Source organism: Cervus elaphus, chromosome 14, assembly GCF_910594005.1.
Source record: "Cervus elaphus chromosome 14, mCerEla1.1, whole genome shotgun sequence".
In the NCBI taxonomy this organism is placed as follows: Eukaryota; Metazoa; Chordata; class Mammalia; order Artiodactyla; family Cervidae; genus Cervus; species Cervus elaphus.
The window spans coordinates 45892115-45913279 of record NC_057828.1 but is presented as its reverse complement, the minus strand read 5'-3'; the positions used below and the strand labels follow the sequence as shown (position 1 = coordinate 45913279).

Here is a 21165-nt window from a genome sequence, read left to right as displayed (position 1 = left end):
TGGTGAAAAAGGCCCGTCAAGCACAATGTGACTGGTTTGCAAAAAGGGAACCTTGGTGAAAGAGTTGCTTTTGAGCTGAAGTCCTCTAAGGGAATGTGCAGAAGGTTTCTGAGACTTTCTCTTTTTAAAGATTTCTTGCTTTCTTTCTTTCTCTACTTTCTTTCCTTCCTTCCTTCTTTCTCTCCCCTCTCTCTATCTTTCTTCCTTCCTTCCTGTCTTTCTCTCTTTCTGTCTTTCTGCTCTCTTTCTTTTTCCAGACAGATAAGGAGCTCAGAGTCAGGCAAGAGTGCATTGATGCTCACTGATTTCAAAGCATCTTTAACCTGCCAGACAGAGGGACCTTTGCTGCTGGTTTTTTGGACCATTCCAGAAAGGTAGATCAGGCAAAGGAAACAAGTGTGTGGGGGAAGAAGAAATGTTATTTTGTAGATCGGTTAAGAATGTGAATGGAATCCACCCTCCCTGACTATCTAGCCAAAGGAGAAACTTCTCTGTAGGACTAGAATGCTAACAGGAAGAGAGTGACCCAAATTTGTGCTCCGAGCCAACAAAGGGGGATGTGAACTTAGATCCCTGCCAGCTTCCCAGCAAAGGTCTGCTGCTGCCCAGGAAGAAAGGGATGGCTTTGCTCCGAGGAGCCCTAGAGCCCATTTTAAAGCTGCAGCATTTGGTATTTGACTTGCTTCGTTCATGGTAGAGCCAGGCAGGCCTATTTGGCCAGAGAAGAATTAAAACCTTCTTCCGGAGGGAATGAATTGGATTTTCATAACTTGATACCGCTTCTCAAGGAGTCCTTAGGTGGGGACATTCTGTTTCTCTAGGGAGTTGGCAGTCGCGGTATCAATAAGAAGATACTCCTTGGAACTTCTGGGACGTTAGTCCTTTCATTGTGTGAATGAAGAAACTGAGGTCAGAGACTGACATTGGGCAAGCCTTGGCTGAGCACCCGCCTTTGGTGTCTGGGAGTGGCTGTGTGGTTGGCAAGCTCACAGATTGGTCCCATTTGCCAGCTGTGTGTACTTGTGTATTCTTGTACACCAAGTTTGTATGCTATAAGCACCAAGCTCCTTATATGGATGTTCAAGCAGCCACTGTCATTTCTGATGGTTCAGGTAGGGCACAGGGTTATAGCATGATGTCATCCTTGGGGGCTTCCCCCCCCCCCCCCCCCGCCCTCTCTTCATTTCTAGATCTTCGCTGGGAATTTCCAAGCATCTTTATTAGTGTGGCTCTCTCTAAAAAGATCAAATTATTAAGCAGAATTTTTACCTATAAAGCAGAATAAAAGAGTGCCACTGTGGTACAACTAGAGACCCTTCCACTCAACGCCCTGCCCCACTCCTGCCACCCTCTGAAAACCTCAGGGTGTTTCTGTGGAGCCGTAGGACTCCCTGGCCCAGAGGCAAAAACCATGGGTTGTGTAGACTGTTGAGGAGTTGGAGTTTCTTCTACACACCTGTTTACACTGTCTTGATCTGTGTTTCCGAAAATGACTTTTAATAATGATTTTTAACCCTCTGACTTTTTGATTTGTAAGATACCTATGTACTGTTGAAAGTGTACAAAATACAAAGAAATTACAAGCATCTCTTGGCTATAATTATACCCCCCCTCCTGAAAGAACCATATTTCCTTATTGGAGTATCCTCCCCCCACCCCACCCCCAGAGAGACTTCTTTGCGTGTATCTTTGGAAGCTTGATTTTGATTTACTGTTAAATATGATCATGAACTTCCACAAAAAGAACTGAATGCAAAAAGGAGAGTAAAGGTATAAATCCTTAAGAAAAACAGAAAAGTAGATGATAGAGGAGAGGGATGTGGGCAAAACTTTTGAAAGGTGGGGATCAGCGAGGTGAGAGAGAAGCAAAGCTTAGAAGGTTGAATATCCCAGCTGCGAGGAAGGGGAGCTGACATGTATACAGTTCCCAGTAAAGGCTAAAGAATGAGGGCTACAGAATGATCCTGACGACGGGGTGCGGGGGGCAGGTGGAAGCAGGAATATGAGTTGGAAGTATGTGTTAGAGCCACAGACCCCTCTCTCAGGCCACCAGGCAGCTTCCTCCCCCACCAGCTGGTTCCTACAGGCAGTGTTGAACCAGGGCAGCCGAGGGTAAGGGAGGCACTGTGCTGAGAACAGGAGGAGTCAATGAAAGTTTGCGTGCTGAACAGAGAGACCCTGTCTTGCTACTCCCACAGCGTGGCTGTCTGGCTTCTACCCACCCTCCAGGCAGGGTTTTGAAGAACTTCTCTCTGAGGAAATGGACCTCACATGAAAAACCCCTCCTTTGTCCCTTTACAGCAATACTAACCAAGCAGCAAGGCCTGTACAAACAGCTCTCAGTACCTCGCTCTTAAATTGGAATGGGCAGATCTGGTACATCGCATGTCGAATGAGTCCTCTAGCATGAAAGACAGAGACCCAGACCGATAGGAAAAAGAGATTTCGAAGTCAAAAACATGGTTGTCTTTAAAAAGGCATATTTAGGGCACTTCCCTGGTGATACAGTGGTTAAGAATCCACCTCCCAATGCAGGGGACATGGATTCAGTCCCTGGTCCGGGAAGATGCCACGTGCTGTGGAGCAGCTAAGCCTGTGCACCGTAAGTACTGAGCCTGAGTGCTGCAGCTACTGAAGCCCGCGTGCCTAGAGCCTGTGCTCCACGCCAAGAGAGGCCACCACAGTGAGAGGCACATGCACCCTAGCAGAGTAGTCCCTGCTCACCACTACTAGAGAAAGCCCACGAAAAGCAACAAAGACCCAGTGCAGCCAATAGATAATTTATTAAATTTGAAAAAAGGAATCTGCCTTGCAATGCAGGGGATGTGGGTTCGATCCCTGTCAGGGAACTAAGATCCTATATTCAGAGAAGCAGCTAAGCCCACATGCCACAGCTAAGAGAGTCCATGTGCCACCAGGGAAGATCCCACATGCTGCAACTAAGATGTGATACAGTCAAAGTAAATAAATAAATATTTAAAACATAAAAAGGTATATTCATAAAATAATAATAAGTTCTTGGACATCAAAACTAGGAGTGGAAATTTCAGTAGAATAGAGTTGGATGATAGAACAAGGAAATTCTGGAAAGTAGGACAAAAAGACTTGAGAGATGGGAAAGAAGAAAGAAAAGATAAGAAAATGAGAGTAAGTTTAGGAGGCCCAGTATCTGTCTCATAGAAGCTCAAGGGAAAGAAATGGAGAAGAAAAAGTTATTAAATAAACACCAGGAAAAAAAATCTAGACGTGAAAGAGTTTCTGCGTTGAGTCTCTGTAGCACTGAGCACAATGATAATAAGATACACTACATCAAAGTAAAAGATGTTCTAAGGGACAGCATCATGAACTTTCAAAACTCCAGAGATAGAGAGAAGTTACTAAAAGCCAGCACAGGGAAAAGGAGCCACAAACAGAAGATCAGAGAACAGAATGGCATTGGACTTCACAAAAGTAACACCAGAAAAGGGGAATGGGGTGGGGTGGAAAGCAATATCAGAAGTTACACGGAGCAATTCTTTCAAGTTTCCAGGGGAAATTAATTCTCAATCCAGAATGTTGTAATCACCATTCAAGCAAAACAATAGAATGAAGACATTTTTCAGACATGTGAATTTTCAAAAACTTTACACACACATACCCTTTGTATTCCTTTTCAAGGAAGCTACTGGAGGATGTGCTCCACTAAAATGAGAGAGGAAACCAACAAAGAGGAACAAGTGGTACAACGTGCAGTTGTCTTGTTTCTCCCTTGGCTCAGCCGCCAAATGACCTTCTGTATTTCAGTTGTTGTCTTTGAGTCTTGAGAGTGGGGAGAAAAAAAACCTACCCCACCATGGGAACTGAAAAGTACTCACTTCCAAGACTGGACCTGTGATGTGGGCACCACTAATGAGATGTATCTCTGTTACATTTTGACAGAGAAGAGAGGGATGAAATGTTTCTTTTATCCATGGTTATGATGGTGACAGCAGGGATGGTCTGCAAGTTTGAGTTCTTGGTACATAAGTGGCAGGGATACAAAATAGCTCCCAGTGTGTTCTCAGTCACTCAGTTGTGTCCAGCTCTTTGCAGCCCCATGGACTGTAGCTCACCAGGCGCCTCTGTCCATGGAATTTTCCAGGCAAGCATACTGGAGCGGGTTGCCATTTCCTCCTCCAGGGGATCTTCCCGACCCAGGGATTGAACCTGGGTCTCCTGCATCTCCTTCATTGGCAAGCACATTCCTTACCACTGTGCCACCTGGGAAGCCCAGCACCCAGAACACAGTGGCAATACCAGCAGTTTTGCCATCAGAAATGATTCTGCACATAGTGTCTGAAATTATATTTCTTTTCTTGTTCAACTTTTTGTTTTCCCTGGAGTTGATAGTTGCCTCATATTTTTATTTGCTTTTTTTTCAACATGAAAGCAAACATGTTAGTCACTCAGTCATGTCCAACTCTTTGGGGCCCCATGGACTGTAACCCACCAGTCTCCTCTGTCCATGAAATTTTCTAGGCAAGAATACTGGAGTGGGTAGCCATTCCCTTCTTCTGGGTTTCTTCCTGACACAGGGATTGAACCTGGGTCTCCTGCATCACAGGCAGATTCTTTGCCATCTGAGCCACCCTGGAAGCCCTCAGTTTTCAGTTCAGTTCAGCCACTCGGTCATGTCCAACTCTTTGTGACCCCATGCACTGCAGCACACCAGGCCTCCCTGTCCATCACCAACTCCTGGAGTTTACCCAAACTCATGTCCATTGAATTGACGATGCCATCCAACCATCTCATCCTCTGTCATCTCCTTCTCCTCCTGCCTTCAATATTTCCCAGCATCAGGGTCTTTTCAAATGAGTCAGCTCTTTGCATCAGGTAGCCAAAGTATTGGAGTTTCAGCTTCAAATCAGTCCTTCCAATGAACACTCAGGACTGATCTCCTTTAGGATGGACTGGTTGGATCTCCTTGTAGTCCAAGGGACTCTTAAGAGTCTTCTCCAAAAGCATCAATTCTTCGGTGCTCAGCTTTCTTTATAGTCCAACTCTCACATCCATACATGACTACAGGAAAAACCATAGCTTTGACTAGATGGACCTTTGTTGACAAAGTAATGTCTCTGCTTTTTAATATGCTGTCTAGGTTGGTCATAACTTTCCTTCCAAGGAGTAAGCATTTTTTAATTTCATGGCTGCAATCTCCATCTGCAGTGATTTTGGAGCCCCCCAAAATAAAGTCAGCCACTGTTTCCACTGTTTCCCCATCTATTTGCCATGAAGTGATGGGACTGGATGCCATGATCTTAGTTTTCTGAATGTTGAGCTTTAAGCCAGCTTTTTCACTCTCCTCTTTCACTTTCATCAAGAGGCTCTTTACTTCTTCTTCACTTTCTGCCATAAAGATGGTGTCACCTGCATATCAGAGGTTATTGATATTTCTCCCAGCAATCTTGATTCCAGCTTGTGCTTCTTCCAGCCCAGCGTTTCTCATGATGTACTCTGCATATAAGTTAAATAAGCAGGGTAACAATATACAGCCTTGACGTACTCCTTTTCCTATTTGGAACCAGTCTGTGGTTCCATGTCCAGTTCTAACTATTTCTTCCTGACCTGCATACAGATTTCTCAAGAGGCAGGTCAGGTGGTCTGGTATTCCCTTCTGTTTCAGAATTTTCCACAGTTTATTGTGATCCACACAGTCAAAGGCTTTGGCATAGTCAATAAAGTAGAAGTAGATGTTTTCCTGGAACTCTCTTGGTTTTTCGGTGATCCAGTGGATGTTGGCAATTTGATCTCTGGTTCCTCTGCCTTTTCTAAAACCAGCTTGAACATCTGGAAGTTCACGGTTCATGTATTGCTGAAGCCTGGCTTGGAGTAATCACTAATTCTTTCTCAAACTCTCCAATAGAACTATTAAACTTCTCACAATGCAGCAAATATGTCAGATAACCCATCATCTCCTTCCCTGCTTAATCATTGAGAGTCCACTTCTTTACTTGCAATCAAGAGCCATTATTGATGGAGAGAAGGTGAAGGGAATGCCCATAATAATAGCGAAGAGAAGTCCCAGTTCTGCATCTGCTCTAGAGAGCAACCAGCCCAATTTAGAGCAAGATGGCTGAGAGCCCAGGAGGAATATCTGTAATAAAAAAATGGAGTTGATGAATTATTTGATATATTTGTTACAATATGAGGGTTTTATAGTTCTGTTAGAGAGTTTAGAGAATAGTTACTCATTCATACATAGAATGTAAAGAAAATGAAAAACAAGGCAACAATCAACTATAGGAGTAACAAAAAGTTGGAACAAGAAAGGATATCATGAGACTTCCCTGGTGGTCCAGAGGTTAAGACTCTGCTTTGCAGTGCAGGGGACGCAGGTTCAATCTCTGGTCAGGGAACTAAGGTCCCACATACCTCAGAGCTCCTGAGCCCACGTGCTCCCAAGCCTGTGCATCACAAGAAGATCCTGCATGTTGCAACTAAGACCTGAAGCAGCCAAATAAATAAATATATTTTTAAAAAAGAAAGGAAATCATAGTATAGTATGTGGCTTAGCTTTGAACAATATTTACATTGTTATAGTAATGGAAACACTAAAGTTTGATTAACAAAAAATGATCACATTGCTATATCCTGAAGACTGGAGAGAAGATCCATGCATGTGTGTAGCTGCAGGAAAGCACAAACTTATCTTCTAAGGTAAGGAGTTAAAAGTTGGGACTTCCCTGGGGGTCCAGTGGTTAAGAATCTGCCTTTCAGTGCAGGGGGCACGGGTTCAATCCACAGTCAGGGAAGAGTCCACGTGCTGCAAGGCAATGTAAGTCCATGCATTGCAACTACTGAGCCTGCGTGCTCTAAAGGCCATACTCAGCACCGAGAAGCCACTGCAGTGAGCCTGTGCGCTGCAACTAGAGAGCAGACCCTGCTTGCCTCAACTAGTGCAAGCCCACAAGCAGCAACAAACAAGTAAATGTTAAGAAAAGAAGTTACAAGTTGAAGATCAAGAAATATCAGTATAAACCTATTATTTAGAAATGCAGAGATGAATACCCAGAGAAACAACTGAAAATGGGGATGGTATGTTTGGATGTGGAGGTCAAGAGACTGCTAATTTTTTGCTGCAAACATTTTAGTTTTAATTAATTTTTAAAATCATGTGCTTTCATAACTTTCATAGGTATGAAATTTTTAAAGTCATTATTATAATAGCCACTTCCACCAATAATACAGCTGTTTTCATTTTCTCTATGCTTACTGAAATGTTTTGTCCACAGACATATGTTGCCATGATAACTATATGTGCCGTATTGGTTTCACTTTATGTGGGGTCTGTTTGCAGTGTCATGTAGTATGCACAGGTGTTGTTCTAGTGACTGTATTCACTCTTGTTGTATATATGATAATTTATTTAACCATTTCTTTATGATTATTATTTTAGATATTTGTTTGGCTGTGCTGCAACTCAGGATCCTCATTGCAGCATGCAGGACACTTTAGTGGTGCCCTGTGGGGTCTAGTTTCCTGACCAGGGATCGCACTTGGGCCCCCCACATTGGAAGCTTAGCATCTCAAACATTGGACCACCAGGGAAGTCTCTCTACTGTTTTTGATTTATAACTTTCACACATAATACCACAATGAATATCTTTGTGCATATAGGTGAAGTGAAAGTTTCTCAGTCGTGTCCAGCTCTTTGCAACCCCATGGACTGTAGCCCACCAGACTCCTCTGTCCATGGAATTCTCCAGGCAAGAATAGTGGAGTGGGTTACTGTTCCCTTCTCCAGGGAGTCTTCCCGAGCCAGGGGCCTAACCCAGGTCTCCCACATTGCAGGCAGATTGTTCACTGCCTGAGCCACCAGGGGAGACCAAGAGTACTGGAGTGGGTAGCCATTCCCTTCTCCTGTGGATCTTCCCAACCTAGGAATTGAACCAGAGTCTTCTGCATTGCAGGCAGATTCTTTACCAGCTCAACCACCAGGGAAGCCCTTTGTGCATATAGCTTTTTCTTTTTCACTTTTGAATTGCTTCCTAGGACAGTTCCCCAAATTGACCAGATATGAGAACTTGGATCTTTCTCTTCGATTTCTCTATATAATGCTGAGCCCCCTAGGTGCACCATGAACTGAGCATCCTAGGAGATTGTTGAGATAGAATTTTCTGCAGGACAATTGGCTTGTTTTTTCCGATGGCAGCAGGAGAAGTCAGAAGTCTTTCTTTTCTTTCCACATATAACAGAATTTCTAAAGCCCTACCCCTCTCCTTCTCTGATGTCTGTTTTGGTTTCCCCCCACTGAGAGTATTTTTCCTTTTTAAAATATTCAAATTAGAAGTTACTGCCCTTTTGAATAATATGGAGTCAAAGGAGATATATTTAAAATGGGAGAGAATGAAAAAAAAAAGTGAGAAAGAGGACTTCCCTGGTGGTTCGGTGGTTAAGAATCTGCCTTCAAATGCAGGGGATGAGGGTTCAATCCCTGGTCAAGGAACTAAGATCCCACCTGTTGTGGGACAGCTAAGCCTGAGCCACAACTACTGAGCCTGGGCACCACAGTGAGGAGCCTGCTTGCCACAGCGAAGATCACAGGTGCCACAACTAAGACCCAGCACAGCCAAAAATAAATAATTAAATAAAATGTATTTTTTTAAAAAGTGAAGGAGGCAGAAGTGGGTAGACAAGGAGACCAGGGAGTAAGGTGGTGTATGTCCTCAGCTTACCATCCAAGCAGACATAGAAATGCCTTCTGCACAACGTGCCATTACTTTGTTATTTTGTCCCATCCTTCACTCCTCTAACCCCTTTTTTTTCTCACAGCAGGAGCTGGGGAGTTAGACAGCCCTCCAGACAAACCCATCCTTCCTCATCATGGGATGGTCTTTGGGATGTCCAACTTGCTTGGACCAAAAAAAAAAAGAAAGTATTTGTAGTTTGGAAGAATAGCACATCTATCCTAAAAGTGTGCTTGATGAGGGCCCTGGGCCATGCAGTTTCCCTCTGGCCTGTGGCCTCATTCTTTTCAAGAAGGAGGAAGATGCAGGCTTCAAGGCTGGGCTGCTGAACTGCCTGTCTGCCAGCTTCTTACGAACAGAGGATCGGGGCGCTTTGTGGCCTGCAGGGCCCAACACCTTCCCTCATTCACCTGCCCTGCCAGCTCTGACCCGGGTCCCTAGCCCCATTGCTTTCCCACCTCCATCCTTGCTTCTCATCCTTCCATTTTGCTCACAGCAGCCGAAGCAGTCTTCTTTGTTAAGTGTAAAATCAGGCCATCTCCATCCCCTGATGACTTCCCGCTGCAGCGGTAACAAAGCCTGACTCCTCACCAAAGCTAGAAGGCCCCGCAGGATCAGCCTCATCATCTCGCCCAGACTCCCCTTCATCCGTGACTTTCATTTCCTGGTCTCCTGCCTCAGGGCCTTTGCACTTCCCCTTCCATCTGCCTGGAACCCTATTTCATAGAGCTTTGCTGGATCCTTCTCATCATTTGAGCCTCACCTGCAATATAATCTCACCTGAGGACCCTTCCCTGACCTGTCATCCAAAGGAGACCCTCCTAGCAAACCCCCGTTTTATCACTTTCCAAGCCTATACTATCTGAAAACATTGTGATTATTCAAATGTTTCTTTTCATTTTTTTGTTTTTTCCTGTTAGACTAAAAATTCCATGAGAGCAGAAGTGGTGCCTGTCCCATTCCCTGATGGGCACATGGAAGGTGCTCAAATAAACATTTTTGAGTGAATGAACAGGCTAGTAAAGGAATGAATAAGGACTTGGGATCTACAGCCTTCTGGGTTGAGGAGGGTCCCACCTTCTTTATCCTGAGGGTCTTTGGGAGGATGTTGTGGTTGGAGGATCTCTTAGCAGCCAGAGCAGGGTGGTGGTTCCTGGAAACTCCTTTGGAGTAAACATACAGGAGGTTCACCAGGAGGTGGGCCCTCTGGGTCAAGCATCTTCCACTCTACTTCTCATGTACTCATTTGCTGGCACTTTCCATCTAAGGTGGGCAACAGGAAAAGTGTTCATTTCTTTCTCCGTGGGAGGCTGCCTGTAGCAACACTTGATTATAAGGACTTTTTGAGGCTGAGAAGTCCTGAAAACAAACCCAGGTCAAGGGGCCCAGTGTGGACTCTGCTTGTTCAGTGTGACATGGAAGGCCGGTCCTGAGGTCCCCAGCCTCTTGTCACATGGCTGCTGGCTCGCCTCCTCTCCCATCTTGGGTGGATGGCAGATACTTGTTCAGTTGCTAAGTTGTATCGTACTCTTTGTGACCCCATGGACTGCAGCACGGCAGGCTCCTCTGTCCTTCACTATCTCCCAGAGTTTGCTCAAATTCACGTTCATTGAGTCAGTGATACTATCTAACCATCTCATCCTGTCACCCCCTTCTTCTTTTGCCATCAATCTTTCCCAGCATCAAAGTCTTTTCCAATGAGTTGGCTCTTCACATCAGGCAGCCAAAGTATTGGAGCTGGAGCTTCAGCTTCAGCATCAGTCCTTCCAGTGATTATTCAGGGTTGATTTCCTTTAGGATTGACTGGTTTGATCTCCTTGCTGCCCAAGGGACTCTCAAGAGTCTTCTCCAACACCACAGTTCAAAAGCATCAGTCCTTCAGCATTCAGCCTTCTTTATGGTCCAACTCTCACATCCGTACATGACTACTGGATACCACAGTATTGACTATACAGACCTTTGTCAACAAAGTGATGCATCTGCTTTTTAATACACTGCCTAGGTTTGTCGTCGCTTTTCTTCCAAGGAGCAAGTATCTTTTCATTTCATGGCTGCAGTCACCGTCTGCAGTGATTTTGGAACCCAAGAAAATAAAATCTCACTGCTTCCACTTTACTGTAGATCCTTGACTGTGGGCGTAACCACCTTCTACAACTTTCTGTGACTGAGGCTCCTTCCCTTGGGCTAATTGGGTTGTAACTTCAGGCTCTGAAATCCAGACATTGGGCAGAGGTTTTGTCTTCCAGTTAAGGACATAAACATCTCTCTCTATGCAGGTTCAAAGGAGTGGTGCAGGGGGACCGCTAGACTCTTGCTTTAGAGTAACATCCAAAGGTACAGGGCATGTTTTGCCCAGGGCATCCCTTAGGGAGAAGGCTGTTTATCACTCAGACAAGTAGGACACAACTTCCCTTCTCTTGCTGCCTATCCCTTGCACAGAGCCTGCTGAGAGTGACTCATGTGTTCCCCTGGGAAGCTGTTTCCCAGGACATGTGACTGTAACACAAAAAAGACAGTTTTTACATTTACAAAGGCTGAGCAGCAGTTCCTGGTGAGCACGTCGGCTACATCTGGGACGGCCACTGGGACAAGATAGAAGTCTAGCCAACTTGGGAGATGCTGGCTCTGAGCCCCCCAACCCCGACCCCCCAACACACACACAGTGGAGTTTCAGCAGGAACGAAGGGATCCTTCAGCTGTCCCGAGCTAGAGACAAGCAGCTGGGTGCCAGCCCAGGGGCCGTATGGTCTACAGGCTCACTCCCCATCCCATTTGTGACTCTGGGATCCTGCATCCCTTATTTGTCCTTTTCTCTTAGAAATAACTTACTCCCCTGTTTGGTGGCTCAGATGGTAAAGAATCTGCTTGCAATGTGAGAGACCCAGGTTCAATCCCTGGGTCAGAAAGATCCCCTGGAGAAGGAAATGGCTACCCACACAAGTATTCTTGCCCAGAGAATTCCATGGACAGAGGAGCCTGGCAGGCTACAGTCCATGGGGTCGCAAAGAGTCGGATATGACTGAGCAACTAGCACATTTAGAAATAACTTAGGGCCCCCTGAAATGTTCCTGAGGTCCGAGGAAGGATGGGGCTGGCGGGTGTCCTTTCAGCGAAACCTTTGGAGAAATTCCTCTGCCAACCGCTTAGGACTCAGGTCAGACCCCTCAAACCTTCACAGCTGAGAAACTGTTCTTCATCCTCAGGCCAAAGAAAGTGGCCTGACATCCAGGAATGTCTTGTAACAGCTTGCAAAGAGGATGGGGACAGCAATCCCCCACCTGGGATGGCTCTGTTGCTGCATAGCTGTTCTGTGGATGATGCTGGCCGGAAGTGGGAAGGTGAGAGGAAGCGAGCTTCCTCTGGTCCAGTTTTCTTTGATCTTTTATGAATGATTCAGATGCGGATAAATAGAAAAGCCCTCTCTCAAAATTCTGGATGACTTGGAGTGAGAAGGATGGCTCATTGTTCTTCTTAGGTCCATCTCATTTTGGTCCCCGGAGGGTGGTCCTGGCCCTCCCTCACCCTCTTGTCCCATGGCTCCATGGCCGCCTACTGACCCCAAATGATGTCTCTATGACCCCTAAGATGTCTCCTCTGAGCTCTACTGTGACTTTGACCCTTGGATGTCTCCACTGGGGTGCTCAGTAAACAACTCTGATTCGGTGTGTCTGAAATGGAGCTCTTGCTATTTCAAGCCCTTCCAAATCTGTTTCTCCAGTATACTTTCCCGTCTCAGTAAATATCCACTATCCAGCCAGTCTCCCAAGCCCAACCTGCCTGTTATCCTTGCTCCTTCCCTCACTGTCCCCCATCTGATGACCCCTGCCCCCCACCAGCTCCTAGATGTATGTGATTCCCTTCCTCTTGCTAGTTCCATCTCCTCCTCCTAGATCAAGCCACTGTCATCTGTAGCATGAGCTGCCCCACACTCTCCTCCTTGCCTGCTTGCAACTGTCCAGCCCTTTCTAGCCACAGGCAACAGCATCATTTGAGATGCCAATCAGATCCAGTGACTCCCTGGCCTAAAACCTTCCAGGACTGTGCATCACTCCTGGAGTGAAAACCAGGTGCTTCCCTGTGAAGGCTCAATGAGACTGGTCCCCACTGACCGCCTCAGCCCATCTCATCCATCCCACTGTCCCACATGCTCCAGAGGCAAGGGACCACCTGCTGTCGGCTCTGAACATGATGGCTCACCCTGGTCCTCTGCCCCAGTGTCCTCCCCTCACAGTGGTCTTTCTCAGCCTTCTGCATGTGGTAGCCCCTCCTGCTGTCCTTCTTCGCATCATCACTTGACAATCTGCCATTTACCACCTTGATCCATCATTGCAAAAACATCCATCTTGTCTACTGTGTCTTCCCTACTGGTGTGTAAGGTCTTTCTGGAGAGGGACCCTTGGTCTCATTCACCTGTGTGTTCCCAGCACCTCTCGTGATTCCTGGCACTTGATAAATACTAGTTGAATAAACTAATACATCTCAGCCTTAGTGATATATATAAAGTGTCAGATCTGATAATACGTGAGTGCAGATTATTTCTGTGAGATGAAATTCCATTCACGAGTGCAAATTACTCCATGAGAATAGTTGTGAATTTCTGCATTCAGATTCAGGACATTAGTGTTCCTGTACAGTGTGGGAGGGGCTTCCCAGGTGGCGCTAGTGGTAAAGAACCCACCTGCCAATGCAGATAGATGTAAGAGACATAGGTTTGATCCCTGGGTTGGGAAGATCCCCTGGAGGAGGGCATAGCAACCTGCTCCAGTTTTCTTGCCTGGGGAATCCCAGGGACAGAGGAGTCTGGTGGGCTATGGTCCATGGGGTCACAAAAAGTTGGACACATCTGAAGCACCGATTTAGCTTGCATGCACACATAGGCTGGGAGACCCTGGCTTACTGTGAGAAATATCTGGAGGGTTGGCAGCCCCCAAGCTTGGTGATGTGGCAACCGGAGAACACTCTGTGGGGTAGGCTGGGGGAGCGGGGGCGGGAAACCTGATATGCTTTTAGGCCAAACAAATGGGAGTTTGGTGCCTAGAACATTCTTCTACAATTGGCCTGCCAGGCCCCATCTGGAGCATCTTGTTTTCTTGGAATACCAAATTTTGGCAAAAAGGTCTAAATCTGCTTTGTGGGGAGAACGGACACGCTGGAACTATCATCCTCCAGGAGGGCCAGCAGATAACAGCTCCATGTGCCTCTGGGTGGCAGCACAAAGGACAGGGGTTGGCTCTTAGAGGTGGGCCGTTTCCAAGGAAAGAACTCTCCAAACACTAGAGGCTTCCCAAAAGGAATGTGCTACTTCAGTCATGGAAATAGATACTTTCAGCTGCAAGTGACAGAAAACCCACCTCAAACTACTCTTAAGTTAACAACAACAAAAAAAGGCAGGGGAGGGAGTTTGGCAGATAGAACTGTAAAGTCCAAGGTAAAGTGTAGTTTCAGGCGTGGCTGGATCCAGGGAATCAAAGGCTGTCCTCAGGACTCTGCTTTACGTTCCATACAGAGTCCTGCTTTCCTCCACTTTGGTTCTTTCCCAGGTCCCAGTGCCCAGGGCAGCAGGTGGTCACCAGCAGCTCTAGGCTGTGTGTGTGTCCTGTCACTTCAGCCATGTACGACTCTCTGCGACCCCATGGACCGTAGCCCGCCAGGCTCCTCTGTCCATGGGACTCTCCAGGCAAGAATATGGGAGTGGGTTGCCATGCCCTCCTCCAGGGGATCTTCCTGACGCAGGGACCGAATCCGTGTCTCTTAGGTCTCCTGCATTGGTAGGCAGGTTTTTTACCACTCAGCCACCTGGGAAGCCCAACTCTAGATAGATATTCTGTCTTTTCTCCTTCCCCAGGAGAAAGTCCCCAAAGAAGCCCAGATGTCAAAACCAATTGGATGGACTTGATAGTCACATCCCCATCTTGGAATCAGTGTAGCCAGAGAGATATGATTGGCTGGGCCAATCCCATTCCTGCTTCCTGTCCAGTCCCCAAGGCCAGAGAAAACACAGGGCTTTGATTGGCTGGGCCTGGGTCTCAGGCCACTTGGGAACCCAGGAGTGAAGTCAACCCATCTGAGCCACTTGGACTGAGAGTGGAATGAGTTTGTGAAAGGTCCCTGGCTCCCAGGGAAAAAAAAAAAAAAAATGAAAAATTACCAGCACCCCTGTGCCCCTTTTCCCTGGGGTAACTGCCCTCCTCACTCCCCATAACCCCTATCTCTTCATCTGCCTACACAAACTAGTTCTGCTGGTGCTTGTTCTCCTTATAAATGGGCTCTTGAGTACACAGTCTTTTGTACCTGACGTCTTTCACTCAGCCTCACATTTGTGAGATTCACTTATATGTTGAATTTACAGATCATCCACTCTCATTGCTATACAAATTCCATGGGGAGAAGAAACTGCTATATGAATTTCATGGGGAGAAGTAGTACTTTCCATTCTACTACTGATGAGCACATGGCACATTTCCGTTTGGGGACTGTTATGAGTAGCAGTGCTATATATACTCTTTGGGGCGTCTTCTGGCACACATGTGCTAGCATTTCTGGTGAGCGTGTACCTTGGCATGGAATTAATTGCTGGGTCATAGGGCATATGTGTTTGGGCTTCTCTAGAAGCTCAGATAGTAAAGCATCTGCCAAAAATGCAGGAGACCCCAGTTCGATCTCTGGGTTCGGAAGATGCCCTGGAGAAGGAAATGGCAACCCACTCCTGTATCCTTGCCTGGAAAGTCCTATGGACAGAGGAGCCTGGCGGGCTACAGCCCATGGGGTCACAAAGAGTTGGACACGACAGAGCAACTACACACACACACACACACACACACGGGGCATATGTGTTCAGCTTTAATAGATACTGCTAAACAGTTTTCCAAAATGGTTATGCCAATCCGCATTCTTGGAGCAGCTCTAGAGTCTCTGAATTAGCTGGCTTCTGAGTCCCATATCTATACTGTGAGTGATGGGTCTGGGCTTCACAAAAAATGGGGCTTGTTAGTAACCTCACCCTGGGTCCTGGGCCCACAGAAGAGGAAAGAGTCCCCATCTTTCTCCTGTCCTCTCTGGCATTTGATTCTGTCCTGCCCACACCATCATGAGTCTTCCTCTTCTAGGAATGAGTTGTTTTGTTTTTAAATATTTATTGATTGATTTTTGGTTGTGCTGGGTCTTTGGTGCTGTGAGGGGGCTTTCTCTAGTTGCAGAGAACGGGGGCTACTCTAGCTGCAGTGCACGGGTTTTTCACTGCGATGGCTTCTCTTGTGGCAGAGCGTGTGCTCTCGGGCACGCAGGCTCCAGCCGTTGCAGTGCGCAGCCTCAGCTGTTGGGCCCCCAGGCTCTAGAGCACAGGCTCAGCAGTTGCGGCCACAGGCTCCGTTGCCCCGAGGCGCGTGGGATCTTCCCGGACCAGGGATCGAACCTGTATCCCCTGCACTGCAGGGTGGATTCTCAGCCCCTGGGCCATCAGGGAAGCCCAGAAACTAGTTTTTAATATCAAAGGGTTTCCCTGAATCCCGCAGGGATGGGGGTTATCGAAGGCTTCCCACAGCGCTGAGGGCAGGGGAGCGAGGGATACCTGTGTCCCAGAGCCCCATCCATCTCTCTGGCTAGAGTCCTGGGGAGCTCCAGCCCCGGGTGCTCATCTCAACCTCAGGATCGAGTGGTCAAAAATGCTCCTGACTTCCGAAGCTCAGCCAAACCATTGTAAATGGATTTTTCCAGAATTTCTGATGATCCTCCACATTTTGAATAATTAAAAAAAAAAAAAACGCCTTTGGCCTGGCCATTCTCAGAAAGAGGAACCCAGAGTAGGATGTGGTTTTACAATCAGAGGAAGTGGATCCCAACAGTGGTGACACGGTAGCGCATGCTTGGTCCTGCTGCTCAGGGCAGCTTCTACATCTAACCAAGAGTGAGGCCTGGGCCCCACTGGCAGAGCCCCCAGAAGAACATCTCTCTCAAACTAAGCATTTCCTTGCAGCTATTTTTAAAGTCATTTCAATCTCAGCGGATGTGACCTTAGGGTAAGGAAGTATTTGTTTAAAGGATAAAATTTATAAAACATAAAGGAAAAAGATTTGACTACATCAACATTCAAAACTTTTGCTCCTTAAAAAGACACATAAGTAAAATGAAAAGATGACTCAAATTAGAAGACATTCTCAACTCATTCAAGCAATTAAAGAACTGAATCTAAAGAATAGAAAGAAACCCTACAAACCAGTAAGCAAAAGACAACCCCAGGGCTTCCCTGGTGGTTCAGACTGTAAAGATTCTGCCTGCCAATGCAGGAGACGCGGGTTCGATCTCTGGGTTGGGAAGATCCCCTGAAGAAGGAAATGGCAACCCCCTCCACTGTTCTTGCCTGTGAAACCGCTGGACAGAGGATCCTGGCAGGTTACAGTCCATAGGGTCACAAAAGAGTCAGATACAACTTAGGTACTAAACAACAATTTGTTCAGTTGCTAAGTCGTGTCCAATCCCATGAACTGCAGCACTCCAGGCTTCCCTGTCCTTCACTATCTCCTGGAGTTTGCTCAAACTCATGTCCATTGAGTCAGTGATGCTATCTAACCATCTCATCCTCTGTCGTCCCCTTCTCCTCTTGCCCTCAATCTTTCCCAGCATCAGGGTCTTTTCTAATGAATGACAATAGCAACAGACAAAAAAGGGAAATGTTTATAAGCCTGTTATTTGCAGAAGGTAAACATTTTATGGATAATTAGAGAAATGCAAATTAAAACAAGAGAGCATTTTGTGCCCACCAGCTTGTCAGAAATGAGAAAATTGGACAATGCCAAGTGCTAACTAAGATATGGAGATTACAAAGTTAAAGATGTGGTTACCCCTTGTCATAGATTATACTTATGATCTGACAATTCCCCTTTTAGGCATCTACCCATCACCTGTGCTATACAATATGGCAGCCACCAGCCACATGTCTTTCTTGAACATTTGAAATGTGGAGAGTGTAGGTCAGGAATGGAATTTTAAAACATTTTATTTAATTCATTTAAATGTAAGAATTCATACTTGATTCAGTTATTGAAAAACTTAAGTATACTTGGAACAACTTGAGTCGATGAGCCTACTTTTTTAACCTGTGAAAGTGAAAGTTGCTCAGTCGTGTCCAATTCTTTGCAACCCCATGGACTATACAGTCCATGGAATTCTCCAGGCCAGAATTACTGGAGTGGGTAGCTATTCCCTTCTCCAGGAGATCTTCCCAACTCAGGGATCAAACCCAGGTCTCCTGCATTGCAGGCAGAGTTTTAACCTGTAAGTTGCATGAAATCTACATACAGATGAAATTTTCTTATGAAAACCTACTGTCCAAATTGTGCTGTGAGTGTAAAATACACTCCAGATTTCAAACACTTAACACCAAAGAAAGGTAAACTATCTTAGTAATTTTTCTGTACTGATAACATTGAAATGACCATAGTTTGGATGCATGCATAATCAGTCACTCAATCGTGACTGACCCTTTGCAACCCCATGGACTCCTCTGTCCATGGAATTTTCCAGGCAAGAATACTGGAGCAGGTTGCCATTTCCTCCTCCAGGGGCTCTTCCCAACCCAGGGATGGAACCCATGTCCCTTGTGTCTCCTACATTGGCAAGTGGATTCTTTACCAATGGGTGCCACCTGGAAAGCCCCATAGTTTTTATATAGTGGGTTAAATAAAATAGATTACTAACTTAAGTTTGTGTCTTTTTACTTTTTTAAAAAGTAACTTTGACATTACACATGTAGCTCAAATTATATTTTTCTTAGAGAACATTCACCAAGACTCTCACTTGTACACAAGGAGATGTGTGCAAGAATATACATTGTAGCATAATATGTAATAACCAAATAAATAGACACAAACCTTGAAGTTCCTTAACAAAAGAAGGGGGGAGGAAATAAATTGTGGTTTATTTACACAGTGAAAAATCACCCAGGAGTTAAAATGAATGAACTAGAGTTACATGTATCAGCATGCAGAAATCTAGGTTGCAATGCTGGGTGGCAAAAGCAAGGTGCAGAGGGCTCACTAATCATACAATGCTTGGAAAGCATGGAAAATATTAGGACTCATTTGTGGATACATTTTAGTCTAATAAAAGGATAAAAACATGCATGGAAACTGTAAACAACCAGAATCCAGGTGGTGGTAACCAGATCAGGGTAGAGACTCAGAGACCTCTAATTGTGTCTGTAACATTTTGTTACTTGCTGGAGAGGGAGTTTGGTATGGTTTCCCGAGTAGCTCAAAGAGTAAAGAATCTGCCTGCAAAGCGGGAGACCTGGATTTGATCCCTGGATCAGGAAGATCCCTGGAGAAGGGCATGGCAACCCACTCCAGTATTCTTGCCTGGAGAATTCCATGGACAGAGGAGTCTGGTGGGCTACGGTCCATGGGGTCGCAAAGAATCAAACATAACTGAGCAAATTTCACTTCACTTCAAGATATTGCAACAACTTGTTTGATGGTCAAAGCTGCTTGGTTTCTGGTCGTAAAATTTCAAAGAACTTTAGTCTTCGGTCCTTCTCAAATCCAGGGTTGTCTGCCCAGTGATCCTGCCATTTTCCATCTTTGCCAGCTAGCAGCCATGGCGACGTCTCCCATGTATGTGTTCTTTTTTTTTTTTTTTTATTAGTTGGAGGCTAATTACTTCACAACATTTCAGTGGGTTTTGTCATACATTGACATGAATCAGCCTTGGAGTTACATGTATTCCCCATCCCGATCCCCCCTCCCACCTCCCTCTCCACCCGATTCCTCTGGGTCTTCCCAGTGCACCAGGCCCGAGCACTTGTCACATGCATCCCACCTGGGCTGGTGATCTGTTTCACCATAGATAGTATACATGCTGTTCTTTTGAAATATCCCACCCTCACATTCTCCCACAGAGTTCAAAAGTCCCATGTATGTGTTCTTGAGAAAAATGATTTGGCATGGGTTTGCTGGTGTCTTTTCATAATTTTTATTTGTTTGTTTGTTTTGGGCTGTGCTGGGTTTTCGTTGCTGTGCACAGGTTTTCTCAGTTTGTTGCAGAGAGCGGGCGCAGTGCACAGGCTTCTCATCACAGTGGCTTCTCTTGTTGGAGAGCACAGGCTCCAGCGTGCATGGGCTCAGTAGTTGAGGCACATGGGCTCAGCTGCCATGCAGCATATGGGATTTTCCCAGACCAGGGATCGAACCCATGTCCCCTCTACTGGCAGGCAGTTCTTAGCCTCTGGGCCACCAGGGAAGTCCTGTGTACCTGCTCGGTTGTGTCTGACTCTTCGAAACCCTATGGACTATAGCCTGCCAGGCTCCTCTGTTCATGGGATTCTCCAGGCAAGAATACTGGAGTGGGTTTCCATGTCCTACTCCAGGAAGTCCTGTTGGTGTCTTAAACTGGAGGCACTGCCGTGAGGGAGGCAAACACAGTGCCTGCCTGTGATGAGAGGCCACTCAGCCTAGACAGTGACCTGGGGCCGCAGGAGCCACAGGCCACCTCCTGGCTGGGACTCCATCCAGAGCCTCCTGCTGGCAGAGGTCCTGACTTCATGTTTTCAAAGGGTCCTTTTAAAGGACTCACTCAGCACACCTGAGAGCCTCACAATGCTTTGCTTCCTTTGCAGGACGACTGGTATCTGAGAAGTGAAAAAGCAGGATGCCCCCCGGGGTTGACTGCCCCATGGAATTCTGGACCAAGGAGGAGAATCAGAACGTGGCAGTTGATTTCTTGCTGCCCACAGGGGTCTATCTGAACTTCCCTGTGTCCCGAAATGCCAACCTCAGCACTATCAAGAAGGTACGATCTTGACCTTAAAACTAGTCCTCAGAGCTTGGAACTCAGAGAGACAGAAAAAGTCTCGCAGTTTGAGATTTGAGATCCTCTGCTATGAATTTTAAAAGACATGGGAATTCCCTTGAGGTCCAGTGGTTAGGACTCCGAGCTTTCTCTGTCTGGGGCCTGGGCTCAGATCCTGCAAGCCTCAGATCCGAAAAAAAAAAAATTAAAAGATAAAAATAATGTGCAAGAATTCTTTAAAACCCGCAGTTAGAATCTACCTCTTTCCAAATTCAGCCCCTGCCCTTATCATTGCATGTTGCTTGCATGCGTGCTCAGTCGTATCTGACTCTTAATGACCCCCATGGACTGGGGGCCAACAGGCTCCTCTGTCCCTGGGATTTCTCAGGCAAGAATACCACAGTGGGTTGCCATGTTGTCCCTCCCTAGATTCTCATGAAAGCTCCAGGGTGCTGGTTCCCAGGGGGGCCTTTCATTCTCTCCATGACTCTGCCCTCATGTTTGAAACCACAGCCTATCCATGGCCACTTAAGAGTTTTACTGGTCTTTTGTCTTCAGAGCTGTCGTCATAGTCAACAGCATCTTTGGAAATAGTTTTTGGCTTTATTGAATCATTTTCATGGTGGATTACTGAGTCAAAGGATAAAACGTCTGGATGGTATTTGGTAGATAGTGTCTT

The 21165-nt window shown here is 46.1% G+C and overlaps 1 protein-coding gene across 4 annotated transcripts in view; it reads left to right on the top strand.

Moving 5' to 3' along the window:
- PIK3CD (phosphatidylinositol-4,5-bisphosphate 3-kinase catalytic subunit delta) overlaps positions 1 to 21165 on the top strand; it is a 61868-nt gene that overhangs the window by 27189 nt on the left and 13514 nt on the right. For 3 of the 4 annotated variants that reach the window (XM_043922824.1, XM_043922820.1, XM_043922821.1), the window contains exon 2: positions 20314 to 20486. In XM_043922824.1, coding sequence (XP_043778759.1) covers positions 20346 to 20486 — 141 coding nt within the window. In that variant the 5' untranslated portion in view covers positions 20314 to 20345. Of the gene's footprint in view, positions 1 to 257; positions 375 to 20313; positions 20487 to 21165 lie in introns of all 4 variants that reach the window. The other variant, XM_043922822.1, reaches the window with a different exon arrangement.